The sequence below is a fragment of the Cryptotermes secundus genome, unplaced genomic scaffold (genome assembly GCF_002891405.2).
Source record: "Cryptotermes secundus unplaced genomic scaffold, Csec_1.0 scaffold507, whole genome shotgun sequence".
Classification (NCBI taxonomy): Eukaryota; Metazoa; Arthropoda; class Insecta; order Blattodea; family Kalotermitidae; genus Cryptotermes; species Cryptotermes secundus.
Genome location: NW_019740660.1, coordinates 900,339 through 914,781, shown reverse-complemented (window position 1 = coordinate 914,781; position 14,443 = coordinate 900,339). Strand labels below are relative to the sequence as shown.

The 14,443-nt window shown below is 38.2% G+C and overlaps 1 protein-coding gene across 1 annotated transcript in view; it reads right to left on the bottom strand.

The window, feature by feature from the left end:
- Positions 1-4,053: 4,053 nt before the first annotated feature.
- Positions 4,054-14,443, bottom strand: part of LOC111872479 (syntenin-1) — a 17,884-nt gene continuing 7,494 nt past the window's right edge. The window contains exons 5-7 of the mRNA XM_023866440.2: positions 13,175-13,410; positions 10,280-10,543; positions 4,054-4,385 (exon numbers count right to left, since the gene is read on the bottom strand). Of these exons, the coding sequence (XP_023722208.1) occupies positions 4,331-4,385; positions 10,280-10,543; positions 13,175-13,410 (555 nt within the window). The 3' untranslated portion in view covers positions 4,054-4,330. The remainder of the gene's footprint in view (positions 4,386-10,279; positions 10,544-13,174; positions 13,411-14,443) is intronic.

The window sequence follows — 14,443 nt, the reverse complement described above, 5'->3', positions numbered from 1 at the left end:
CTTAAAAATATAATCTGTTCCAATATTAATCAAACTATTACCATGAACACTTCTCTTTTCATAACATAGCATCCTGTTGCACTTTTCACTATGTTCTGATTAGTTACAGTCTCATGTGCAACACCATGTTAATAAATTTTATAGGACATAGTGTTCCATGTGATACTGTATCTAATCAACACTATTATCTCATATCTTTACGTCCTATAATAAAGAAAAATGTGACCAGTTAGAGCACTGTTTAAAGACACATATCTAAGTACTCAAATTTAAAATATGGCTTGTTCAGTGAAAAATATAAAACAACTACAAATCATAAATGTTGCAAATACAAAAACAGGAACACAATGGCACATTAAGACAAAACACATGACACAATGTTGCAACACAGTATAAATATAAAAGGAAAGGAGAAAAATAACTCAGGCCTCCCAATGAAATGTTGGTGCTCCTGCACCAGCATGTTACACTGTATTTATATGGCAATGGATAATCCTACATGTGAAAGAATATAATATGCACATACAATCAGTTCTGGATTGTCAAAGATAAGAACTGTATGAACATTTGAAAACTGCACGATACTTGGATGGTGAAGGCAAATTTATGGTTTACAGATAAAAAGAACTTAATACTCAAAGACTTCAACAAAGGTCTCGCGTTATGTTACTTACAACGTGTGGTATCACTTAAAAATTTCACTTACCTAGATGAGTATTTTTTCAATTTGTTATTCATTGGTAAGCTGCAGATCTACAATTGTCAGAATCTGTTCAAACTTTAGTGGAACTAAATAATTTCAAAGTTTGGGCCACAAAGAAAGCTCAAAGTAAATTTCCCATAATTGTATTTTAGCCAAGCCAGAAGACTAAGACTTTGAACTGTCAGCCTCTGCAATGTTTGTGTCATCCATTCTTAAATTAAAACATTTCTCTTTTAAAGAGTTTACCAATTTCCTCTCTCTAAAATCTGTAACAGTCAAAGACAACGTTTTTAACATTCTGGTAGCATAAATTCCACATTAATTCTGCTTGAGCTTGCAAGCCCATCCGTGTAGTTTCAATGATGTTCACACAAAAAGTTATAGTGATTCGGTACTGAATGCAAAAGATCCCACTCAACTCAACTCTCTCCAGCACACAGCAACAGTTCCCTTCAAATTACATTCCAACTTGGAACCAATACCTGCAATAGTTTTACCTATATTCTCTACACTCTGTGGGGTTACTAATGGGTCGACTGGAATGAAGATATTGGAGTGTGCCCCTGCCATGAATATACAGTAAAACCCCTATTTGTCTTGTGGGGAGCAGTCAATTTGAACACTAAACTGAAGAAAATCTTACATAGAAGTAAATTATCAATGAAATAACTGACCTGAAACCACTGAAGTTGAACATTAAATGAGTGAATATCTTAAACTGAGGGACATCAAACATGATTCCACCATATATGGCAGTAAACACCGTGAGATGGATGTTAAGCCTTTCTTGGCAATTAGCTCTTTACGAAAACTGAATCTGCAGTCCCTTTGGGAATATCACCCTCAAAACCCTACTTCACATTATTTGTTACAATACACAGTATCACTTGAACTGCTGTCTTACAATAACTAAAACCTAAACAACATATGATAAACTATACTGAAATGCAGAGTAACCGTTAAATATAACTTGAGAATGAACCTACCACAGACACTAATCTGTCCGTGAAATGCGGAGTAACCATTAAAGATAACTTGTGTAATAACTTACCACTGACATTAATCAGCGTTCAGAATTACTGGGTTTTTAGACTTTGTTCATCGTCCAGTATTCTAAAAACTAGTGAACACAGCGACTGAGGTTACCTCTTTGTAAGGAACAGAACAGAGTATGGCTCCCCCCTCACCTCAGGACAGAAACAGATCCAGTTTCCAAAACATTGTGTTCTCTATTTCTTAAAATACCAGACAATGGACAAGGTCGGAAAACCCAGTAATTCTGAGTATTATACACCAGTGCCAGAACCCTTTAGAATCTAATTAATCAGTGTCATTAAAACTAATGCCTTATCTTCTTTTAATATGAGACTGTTACAGGCCTTTGTCCTAAAACTGCACATACAGTAGCCTCTTGATTATCAAAGGCAAAATAAATGCTTTGTGAGTTAACTAGAGGATTGTAGGCATTCATAATTTCTTTTATTATGTCCCTGCACTCAAACTGTCATATGATCCCACCTAAAACCACAATTATGACTTTAACATTTTGCGTTTTCCTGTACATTGTTATGATACCTATACTTTTTCTCTTTTAAAATATCTAGTTTTTCATATGCAAATGTCAATTACAACAGTAAGCCATCCTGTCTATTTCCAAACACATCCCAGTACCATTAACCTCAGACACGAACTTGTTACATTTACAATGGTACAGGATGGGGCGCAGAAAAGTGGGGGTAGGCTCGGCGAATGCAGCGGCCGCGGAAGTTTCTGTCTAATACCCCTCAGTAGGAAACAAAAGGTGGACGAGTGAGCAGCGTGCGTTTCCTGTTGAAGCCTATTTTTTGAACAACCATTCCTACGTGGCGGTGCAGCGTGCGTTCCGTACTCACTTCGGAATTAAGCCCAGAGGTCTGGTTCCCGACCAGAAATCGATTGTTTTGTGAGTAGAGAACTTTAGGACAACTGGGTGTGTGGTGAAAAAATCATCAGGACGACAACGGACCATTACTATGCCAGAAATTGTGGAGGCAGCTCGACAGTCGATTTTGAGATCTCCAAGATGCTCCGCTTGCAAACATGCAGTTGCCCTAGACATATCCAATGGTTCAATGCGCCAAATTCTTCACAAACATCTTCATTTCCATCCCTATAAGATGGTTGTTGTGCAAGAATTGTCACCAAGTGATTTCCAGAACTGAATAACGGCGTGTGAAATGTTATTGGAAACTTTACCCCCTGACACACTTGTTTTCTTTAGTGATGAGGCACATTTTCACCTATCCAGATATGTCAGCAAGCAGAATATGTGCTATTGGAGTGGCAACAATCCCAGAGAGCTCCATGACAGGCCACTTCACAGTGATAAGGTGACAGTATGGTGTGCATTGTCGAGAGTTGGAGTTATTGGCCCTTATATTTTTGAAGAAGACAATCATGCAGTTACTGTCAATTCACAGTGGTATGTGGACATGATTAAAAACTTTTTTTGAACCAGCTCTTGAAGAAATGCATCTAGGAAACGTCTGGTTCCAACAGGATGGTGCCACGGCCCACACAGCCAGTTTTTAGGGCAAAGTTCCCCGGATGGCTCATCTCGCTTCGAGGCGACATACCATGGGCAGCACACTCACCTGATCTAACGCCCTGTTATTTTCTTTATGGGGATACCTCAAGTCAAAGCAGTAATATATATCTTTATGTTAGGTATGGAGAAGGTGAAACAAACATTCCTGACATAAACAATAAATACAAGATAAGTTAAATCCCCATTTAAGGTTTGTTTCAGGAGCAGCGGGTTTGAGCACTGAGGAAAATCTTAAATGCAGAAATTTTAACAAGATCACTGACTTTAGAATTTGTAAGGGTAGATCTAAATGAAACAGTAGATCAATCACTGTTTTGTGGGGGATGTTACACAGTAATGAACTTCCGAGTTCCACAATATGTTGGTTAATTCTTGAGTGGATGCACAACTAGCAGCTTCTCAAGAATTGGGAGACTACCATGTACTTAACTTATTTATAGCCTTTGTGAATGTACAAATAACAGCCTAATAAAGTCTATTTTGAAGTCAATACTGCTAATTTCTCACTTGTAATATTCACCTCATTATCTTGCAGTATAATCCTGCACACCGTCTGCATGCATATACATATAAAAATATTGTTAAAAGTATCACATATATATATATAACTAGATATTGTTATCATTCATTACAAATAAAGAGGAGAAAGGAAAGCATGATACTTATGTTCTTTACACAGCTCCCATTAACTTTAAACATTATGTTTCTGGACATTATCCATTGTCCTGTTTTTATCTGAAACACTGTTTTGTTTATATTTCAAAACTACATTTCGGAGACTGGATTCTGTCTCCATCTTCAGGTAAAATCGATTCAGTTGGGCCCAATCGACAGAGCTAGACTCTGTCTCCGGACCAGCTCCAGACTAGCTCTACTGATTGGGTAAATAAAAACAGGACAGTGTTTTAGATGAAAACAGATGATGGATAATGTCCAGAAAAATAATATTTGTACTAGTGTACCATTGCCACATACTTTTAGAACTTATCCCATAAACTTTCTCAAACAAAGTATCTCCTTACAGGTCAAAAATACAGTCATTACACATCTGGAATTGAATGATCCATGGATCCCTTTATCAGACTTGTGGCCATCCTGAAAAAAGAAACACAGTATAAAAATGTGGGTGATGTAAAATCTTTAGCATACAGTTAAATCGGAAAAGTGACCAGCAATTCTCACCAACGCTGATCGCTTCCACCAGTTACAATGAGATGGCACATGAAAACAACACGCACAAAGGTTGTTTAAGAAAATACAAAACTTCTGCCATTTATGTTCCTATACACCAAGGGTCTCCAAACTAAGGCCCACAAAAGACTTGTGCAGAAATGCGCCAAATGAACTAATTTTCCATTGAGTACTGGTAAAAAAATACTTGTTCATAGATTTCAAATTCATTAATTAAGATTGTGTTTAAAATATATTGATATTCCATATTATGTTAATATTAATATTATTCACAATTTTACTAATATGGACTGTATACTGCGCTGTATTTCTTCGTACTTGTTTGGCCTTGATCGGCAGTGTCACTTCGTGGCAATGTAGGCAGCGCGAGCAGTTCATTACTAGCCGTCTTGTACACAAGACTTCTTGCAGTGATGCAATGTAATTGTAACAGATCATCAACACCGCCGGTGTCGTACTTATTACAATTTTTGTATTAAAGGCAACTTATGCCCAGTTTTGCTCTAACTGTTCCGAGAATTGGTAGCGAGGACTGTTGATAAGGCTACCGGAACTTTAGTCCATTCTACAACGGCCGACATGGTACAGCTATCGGTTACCCCTCCCAGCCGACAATGGATGTTTCCAGAACGTTCTCAATGTGTAGGAGTAGAGGAGTCCAGTCCGCAGTACATAAGTGTACGAAGAGTAATGTGTGTAGTGTAGTTAATGTGTGTGATAAAGTAAGTGATTATTAAAAGTCAGTGGTTACAGTTACATAATATTCAATTTGTAATTGAATAAATTTATTCATATACACTCAACTCTCGATTATCCGGTGGCGGATAAACCGGTTTGCGGCATAACCAGGGCTACTGGGGCTTTTTTGAGGCTTATATGTTGTTTAATATTCATTCACTTCTGTTTCACATGGTGAGTTGTAACACTATTTTTGCACTAGTGTGAACCGAGCTCTGCATTTTTTGTCCCGTTATGCTAGCACAGTGTTCTAGGGTAGGGGTGAAAGAATGCAAAGGATTTGTGGAAAGTTTCAAGGACAGATACACCGCCTCATTTAGTCTCTTTGTATCGATCTTCAAGTGCGTTAGCAAAATGTCAGGGTGTAAAAGGAAGCGTGGTGTGTTATGTATACAACAGAAAAAGGAAAATGCTNATCTACAGCAAAACCATCAATTATTATGGGCGTTATAACATAGGTGTGCAGCTGGACGAAACATACACGCCGAACCCCCCCAGACGATTTAAATCCCTGACGAAACATACACGACGAACCACGGCAACGGGTTAAATAGGCCATGAGATGACATAAAAATGAGGTTGAATAAATTTATATACAGGTAGGCCTATAGTATTATGAAGGTACAGTATTACAGTACTACTTTTAATAAAATTTGTCTTAACCGGGTTTTCGATTAATTGTGATTTCCATCCCCACCATTATCCTGGATAATCGAGAGCTGAGTGTATTTGCTTGTACAGAGATCTCGTAATTTTAAGAATTTCATAATTATATATAAATGTACTTATTTAAACATTTTAAATTAACAAGAGTGTACATAGTAAAATTACTAGAATATCTGTTATTTTTATTTAGTATTCGTTTTATTATTAACTTTGTATTATTATTCTCTTTTCAAGTTTTAACATGGATGGAAAAAAGGAAAGAAAAATTGATGATGAATGTCATGTGTTTAATGAAGAATGGGGCATAAAATATTTCTTCATACAGTCGAATTCAAAGGATAAAGCTGTATGTCTGATATGTAAAGATATTGTTGCTGTGTTGAAAGAAGACAAATGACACGAAGCATGCTTCAATGTTTTCACAATTTAAAGAAAAGCAGCTTTCAGATAAATCTGAATCATTATGTCGTCTGCGTTCTCAGCAAGACTTATTTACAAAAGCAACATCAGAAAATGAAGCCTTAACCTTGGTAAGCTATAAGGTTGCTTATGTGTTGGCTAAAAAAGGAAATCCATTCACTGATGGCAATATCATCAAAGAGTGTATGATGGAAGCAGTGACTGAGTTGTGCCCTGAAAAACTTAATCTTTTTAAAATGACAAGTCTTGCACCAAATACTGTTGCTCGTCGGATTGAAAATATGGGAAATAATACTGTCCAGCAAATTGTAGGCAAAGCACAGTGTTTGAGTCGGTATTCTCTCACGCTGATGAATCAACTGATGTTTGTAATACCTCTCAACTGTTAGTATTTTTTCGTGGCGTTGACGATGAACTTAATGTCACACAGGAATTAGCGTCACTTCACAGCATGCATGGCACAACAACAGGAGATGATATCTTCAAAGAAATACAAAAAAACACTAACAGAATATAATTTTGACTGGAACCGTCTGCAGTGTGTGACAGTTGATGGAGGAAAAAACATGTCTGGTATAAAAATAGGTGTGGTTGGCCAAATTAATAAAAGCTTGTGAGGACGCAGGAATATCAAAGCCAATGTTTCTTCACTGTGTTATTCACCAACAAGCACTTTGTGGAAAACACGTTGATATAAGCTCTGTTCNAGCAAATTGTAGGCAAAGCACGGTGTTTGAGTCGGTATTCTCTCACGCTGATGAATCAACTGATGTTTGTAATACCTCTCAACTGTTAGTATTTTTTCGTGGCGTTGACGATGAACTTAATGTCACACAGGAATTAGCGTCACTTCACAGCATGCATGGCACAACAACAGGAGATGATATCTTCAAAGAAATACAAAAAAACACTAACAGAATATAATTTTGACTGGAACCGTCTGCAGTGTGTGACAGTTGATGGAGGAAAAAACATGTCTGGTATAAAAATAGGTGTGGTTGGCCAAATTAATAAAAGCTTGTGAGGACGCAGGAATATCAAAGCCAATGTTTCTTCACTGTGTTATTCACCAACAAGCACTTTGTGGAAAACACGTTGATATAAGCTCTGTTCTAAAACCTGTTATTTCTATCGTTAATTTCATTCACTGTCATGCACTTAACCATCACCAGTTTTGGTCTTTTCTTGAGGAATGTGATTCTAAGCTTACTGACCTGACATATTATACTGCAGTTCGATGGCTTAGCTATGGAAAGGTTCTTTCGCGCTTCTTTCAGCTCAGGAATGAAATTGATAATTTCTTACTAAGAAAAACCATCACGAACCACTTTTATCAGATACCGAGTGGCTTTGGAAATCAGATTTTTTTGCTGATCTGGTAAACCATATGAACCATTTGAATTTAAAGTTGCAGGGTGAAAATAACTTAGTCTGTGATTTATTTGCACTTATCAAGGCATTCAGAGCAAAGTTGATACTTCTGGAAAGCCAGGTGAAAAATTGTAACTTTGTTCATATGCTATACTGTGCAGAGCTGCATAAAAAGGGTGAAGCAGAATTTCCTTCCTCGTTTGCAAATTTAGTCATTTCAGATTTGAAAGAACAATTTCGGAAGCGATTTGCTGATTTGGATTCCAGTGCTCAGGAAATTAGATTGTTTCAAAATCCGTTTGACTGTGATGCTGCAGATGTCCCAAGTCAAATTCAAATGGAAATTGTTGAACTTCAGGAAAATTATCATATTAAAGACAAATACAGGGAAGGAAATTTGATCGAACTTTATAAATTTCTGAACTCTGAGCAATTTCCAGGTTTAAAGAAATTTGCTTGTAAATTTATCTCCATTTTTGGGATGACATGTGTGTGAACAAAAGTTTTTCCCAGATGAAGTACATCAAGTCGAAATACAGGGCAAATTTATCCAATGAATATTTTTAGTCGCTACTTGTGATTAGCGTTTCAAAATTTGAACCTCAATTTAATCAGATTTTAAGAGTGCAAAAAGAATTCCGTCATTCACATTGTTTTATTATAATTTGTGATGAAAATATGAGCATTTGCTGCTACTGTCTGTTATCATTAATATACGATAATTTATCCTCATGTACTTTGTATTTAGTTTATGAAATTCTGTGCTTTCAATAAAACTCATATACCTAGAGTTATTAATTTCTCATTTCATCTGGCCCGTTGAAAGTGCTGAATTACCTAATGTGGCCAGCGTTTCGAAAAGTTTGGAGACCCCTGCTATACACTAATTACTAAAGTCCATCTACTCTATGAATCAGAGTTCATATCTTGGGCAAAGGAACCTTATGGAAGAAAAGTCCTTTGTTTAGAATGTCTGAATTTCCCCCTCAGAGTATTAAGACTGGATATATGCTGAAAAGAGAATCTAATAAGTTTCTAATGATAACATAGCCATTAGAATAATAATGACACACCCTACTTCTTATAGCAGATGGACTTTAGAAGAGATGTCAAAGAATGCAAAACGCAAATATACAAAATCTGAAGATCTCACAGTAATGACTATGAAGATTACTGTCTTCTAAGATGTGCTGAAGTACAGTCTGGCAGATCATTACCAGAAATCTGGAGGAATCTGCCACCTCTTCAGTCTTCCTCTGTACACAATGTCACATCCTAATGTTCAAAGGTATATAATCCTCAGCACATGATCAAAATGGGGTAGTAATTTGAATGCTGGTGGCTAGAGGCTTCTGACAGGGGACATGTACAGCAGAATTATGTAAGAAGCCTTTTGATAGAGGACACGAAAGGATCATGGAACACAAGCACATATGAAAAAAAATCACTGACAATTATGAGAATATGTAATATCATGAATGTCACCATTGTGCACTTATACAACTTGAGATATCATGATTTAGGTGAAAGGATAATGTATTCCTGGAAAGTTTCCGTGATTCACTCTAGTCCTACTTGGTACGTCCTGAAAACCCCTTCGCTTCCAGGCAGTGCTGAGTTTGTTATATCCTTACATCTGTCTGGGCTGTTTGAGCGCTGTTGTGCAGTTCTTATTTTTCTCAGAAGTTTGCAGTCAAGGCTGCCAGAATGTTCTCTGGGTGAATGAAGCAGCCAGACAATTTGCTTATAAACCTACATTCAAAGTCATTTAAGACTATTCTTACTGAGTGTCTGAGAGTATTCAACAAAGAAGAATAAACTAAAAAAAATTTTTTTGATATTAATATTTGGTATGTTCACATCTTTTTTTAAGTCTGATTTCTTTCAAAACTTAAGGTGAGGAGAAGATACCTGGCTTACCCACACTTCCAGCATCGTGATTGGTGCGCCATATGGAATTCTTTCTCATGGCTTTGTGGATGCAATAAGGAGGTATTTTGTTTTTACAGAACACAACACCAATTTTAAGTAACCAACAAACTGGTTAACAAGAACCTTAAGGAATCAGGGTATGACTCTGTGGACTGGAATCATCTGGCTCAGGACAAGGTCAAACAATGGGCTGTTGTGAACATGGTAATGAACTCACTCACTCACTCATGGAGCTGAGCCCTTCTTGAGAAGTTGCCAATTGTGCAGCTACTCAAGAACTTCCCACCATTTTATGGAACTCAAAGGTTCATTACCATGTTCATAATAGCCCTCCACCGGTACCCATCTTGAGCCAGATTGATCCAGTCCATACCACCCCATCCTATCTCACTAAGCTCCATTTCATTATTATCCACCCACCTATATCTAGGTCTTGCTAGTGGTTTCTTTCCTTCTGACCTTCCCACCAATATCCTATTTGTATTCCTCTTCAGCTTCAATCATGTTACATGCCATGCCCATCTCATCTTCCTTAACTCGATCATTCTAATCATACTTGATGAAGAGTAAAAGTTATGAAGCTCCTCATTTTTCAGTTTTCTCCAACTCCCTGTCACTTTATCTCATAAAGAACATACCAATTAAAGGAACATAAAACTCCTAATGCTTACTTGTTGATCATGTGGTCATATATGAAAGAAGGTATAACAGTGACTGTGATGATGGAACCTCCTTCCTCAATTATAGCTGTGATGTCCTTGTCCTTGATCCCAACGACATTCTGTCCATTCACTTCCAGCAGATGGTGCTCAGTAAGAAGGCCATTGCGGGCAGCAGATGAATCCTTCACCAGCCCAATTATCTTCCCATTTTTGAACTGAAATCCAATGTGGCCAACGCTATCCTTATGCAAGGTAACTGTACGTTCAAATGGCCTGTGGAAAAAAGTTTTCATTTGTTAATATAAAATGCAATTGTAGCTGCAAAATGATAAGATTCTATAATGTCTGATTTATTTTGCCATTTTATAGTACCACCACATTCCTTCTTCCATACGCAACAGAAGTTACTCTTTTCTTACACTATCCTGCGTACTGAATTCAAGAACTATAAGAGGCCTCCTGAGCCGATCACAGTGGCTACATGGTCTATGGCCCATACTGTTTTTGAATGCACATGACTGAGACCATGGATTTGAATCCCACTTGAGGTATCGATGTAGGCCTGAGTGTGTGTTGTCCTATATAAGCAGAGATCCTGAATGGGCAGATCTTCTGCCTAAGGATAGACAACAGTTGTCTGAAAGAAACACAGTTTCAAAACTTAATTCTAAATTGGAACAGGCCTGAAGGCCTAATTCGTAAAAGGCGGAAACAAAGAATTTTACCATTCCTTAGAAGGTCATGTGATGTAGTCATAATGTTCCCAAGGCAAATCTGAATTTTGATAACTGACAGCCCTTCCTTTCATGTTAGCATCTAGCATAAGGTCTCGACTTTACGAGGGGGTACCCAAAAGAAACCGAACTTATTTTTTTTAAACTTATTTATTCAAATTTTAAGCACAAACCTTCAATCCCCTTCAAAGTACTCTCCACTTACACTAATACACTTGTCTAGTCTTTTATTCCATTTTTCAAAACATTGCCTAAATTCATCTTTTGAGATGCTTGACAGCGCCTCCGTCGTTTTTTCCTTCACCTCAGCAACATCAGCAAAACGCTTTCCTTTCATGTCTCTTTTCATTCGAGGAAACAAAAAAAAGTCGCACGGGGCAAGGTCGGGTGAGTATGGAGGGTGAGGAACAGGGGTCATACCATTTTTGGTCAAGAATTGTCGTACAGACAGGGCTGTGTGAGCAGGGGCATTGTCATGATGGAAAAACCAGTCACCCGACTGCCACAAATCTGGCCGCTGAGCTCCAAGTCACTCCCGACAGCTCCACAATTTCTTCAATGGTCCGTCGTCGATCTTCCTTGATGATTTCACGAATTTTTTCAACATTTTCATGTGTTCGGGCCGTGGAAGGACGACCAGAACGAGGTTTGTCATCAATTGACATTTCACCATTTTTGAAACGGGAAAACCACTCAAACACTTGAGTTTTCCCCATAGCATCGTCCTTGTACGCCGTTTTTAACATTTCAAGAGTTTCTGTTCCACTTTTCCCGAGCAAAAAGCAGAATTTCACCGCCGCACACTGTTCACGAAAATCAGCCATTGCAAAAACGACGATCACACAAAACAGTTGTCACTAAAAACTCTGCCGAAACTAGTCCTTACCTTCTGAAGCAACGGTAGTCGGCTTATCGACTCAGGAATGTTAGCTCTATGCGCTCATAGCGGCAAAACGCGGTATTACAAAAGCTCTGCCCACAAAAAAATTAGTTCGGTTTCTTTTGGGTACCCCATCATATAGCCCATTTCTTGCAAAGACAACTGCTGCTCATGACAAGGTATACATTTTTATTCTGAACATGAAAGAAGTGAAGTAACAAGGAAATGGGCAACATTTAACAGCTTCTGTGCTACATTACCATGCACTACGGAAATCAATTTTCCTGAGCTCTTGCTGAAGTTAGTGTGGGCAGATAAATGGCAGCAGCTAAGGCAGTGTTCTACAGTCCGAAAGAAAACATACCTTGGTAATGTGCAGAGAGAATGGAGTGAGAACCTGAGGCTAAGGATCATAGGTGGATACCTGCCGCAACTAACCAAGTTACTTTGCTGGACTGTACCGAGCTCTGTTCCAGAGCACAATTAGGGAATGCAAGGCTCAGGAAAACTAATATAAACTGCACATGGCTGTATGAGAAATGGAGATTAGGGATGGTCTCTGACCCTTTCATTTACTATTACCAGGCCAACTGTCATCTCACAATGGAACACTACTGGGAGTTATTCATTAAACAAGCTTGGTTAAACTCTATCTCAACTGTACACTTGTTTAGTGCATACTACCAGAATCTGTGAAATGGGACACAGCACTGCCCATGCCATTTACTGGTGTCAGTTGCTCATCCAACTAATGAAACCATTACCACAAGCGATCAATGTGATCATTACACAACATTTTCACAGACAGATCTGGAAACAGAGTTTACTAAGATATCTGCCAAGAAATTCTTTTTACTCTATTGATGAATTTATAGAGCATACAAGAGTTACAAAGAGAGAGGGTAAATAAATAGTATGAGTAAACATATTGTAAGTTACTCCCTTTGGTTGGATTTAACAGTGGCTGTACTGATTAACTTGACACTTGACAGTTCTAGTCAGTTAAGGCTGAGAATGGACTTAACATGTATTTATTTTTCTAAATGGGAAAATTGGACTGACAACTTGTGCTCTTTGCATGAGGCTCTATTTACCTTATATATATATTATATCTTAAATTTTATATTGTATATTTATTGCATGTGATATTTTATGTAAGACTTTGTATGTGACAAATTTTATATCCAGCCCTACTGGGTAACAACTGGATCTACGAAATATAATTAGAAATAAATAAAATAAATACATTTGAAACAGATGTTACTGTATGAATAAGCAGTAAACACGAACCTGTCTCGAACCACAACAGAAATTCCATTGACAGCACTCTTACGGAACAAGGCATGGACCTGATCCTTGGTGAACCCAGCAACAGTAGTTCCATTGATCTGGAGAATCTGATCTCCGAATCGTAAACCAGCCAGGGCAGCAGGAGAACCTTTCATGACCAGGCACACAAATATGCCCTTGCTGACATCCTGCACTCGTATACCAACCTTCCCAGAGGCATCTTTACATAAAGTAAGCTGTAAATACAGAAAAAAAAAATGCTTAAAAATTCTTCCTTTGGACCAGCGGTTTTCGACTGGTCTGCTCAGAGCCAAGTGTGTTCAAGACTCTAAAGAAAACAATAATTATATAAAATAAAATATACAAACTAAAAAATCAATAGTTAACTGTTGTATACACACAGGCTTTTGGAGGGACAGAGCATAAAGAAACCTTTGCTAAGCTGTTGGGGTACCATTATATACATACATAGGGCAGTCAAAAAGTTCCTGGAATTCCCCTGAAGGTGGAGAATGAGCGATAAGATAGCGCGCACACTGTTGTGGTAGGGAGCTCAGCATGTCTGCTTGCATGCACAACAGGTCTGGACAGGTTTCAGTGTGCAGTGTTGTTACTGTTCCGTTTGAATTAGACGTGAGTGTTGGTCATTTGGCAATTTTTGATGTTGCAGTGTGAACATCAAGTTCATGTGCAAATTGGGAAAATCTGCTTCAGAGACGCTATCGGCCCTGCAGCAAGTTTACAGTGATACTGCACTAAAGAAATTCGCAGTTTACGACTGGTTTTCTAAGTTTAACACATTGCGGACCGGTGGTTTAAACATTTAAATCACCCTGGGGACCGGCGTTTTTAAACCTACTACCCTAACTTGTGCACTGTTCACTTTAAAAATTAATATAATATCTCCTAATTAATTTTATGAACTGAAATTTTTGGAGAACACTTACCAGAGCTCCTAGAAGTGCTTGCGCATGTGATATCTCTGGAAACATTCCCCTTTGTGAAGAGGCATTATGCACAAGTTGCACATGTAGGCAGTTCTACTCTTCTTCTTGTGCTCTGCACACACACGGCACTGCCTAGAAGGGTGTTTCTTCTTGCAATATTCACTCTTCACAATTTTCACGGGAATATGTTTCCGCATATCACCCGAGAGTCGGCCAGGGGGGTCTACTTGAGGCCTCCGGCGGGTGCGAACAGATGGCCCTGGCTGCACTACGTCTGTGTCTGACGTAGCTACTGCCGCCACTGTGACGTCAGTAGCCCAAG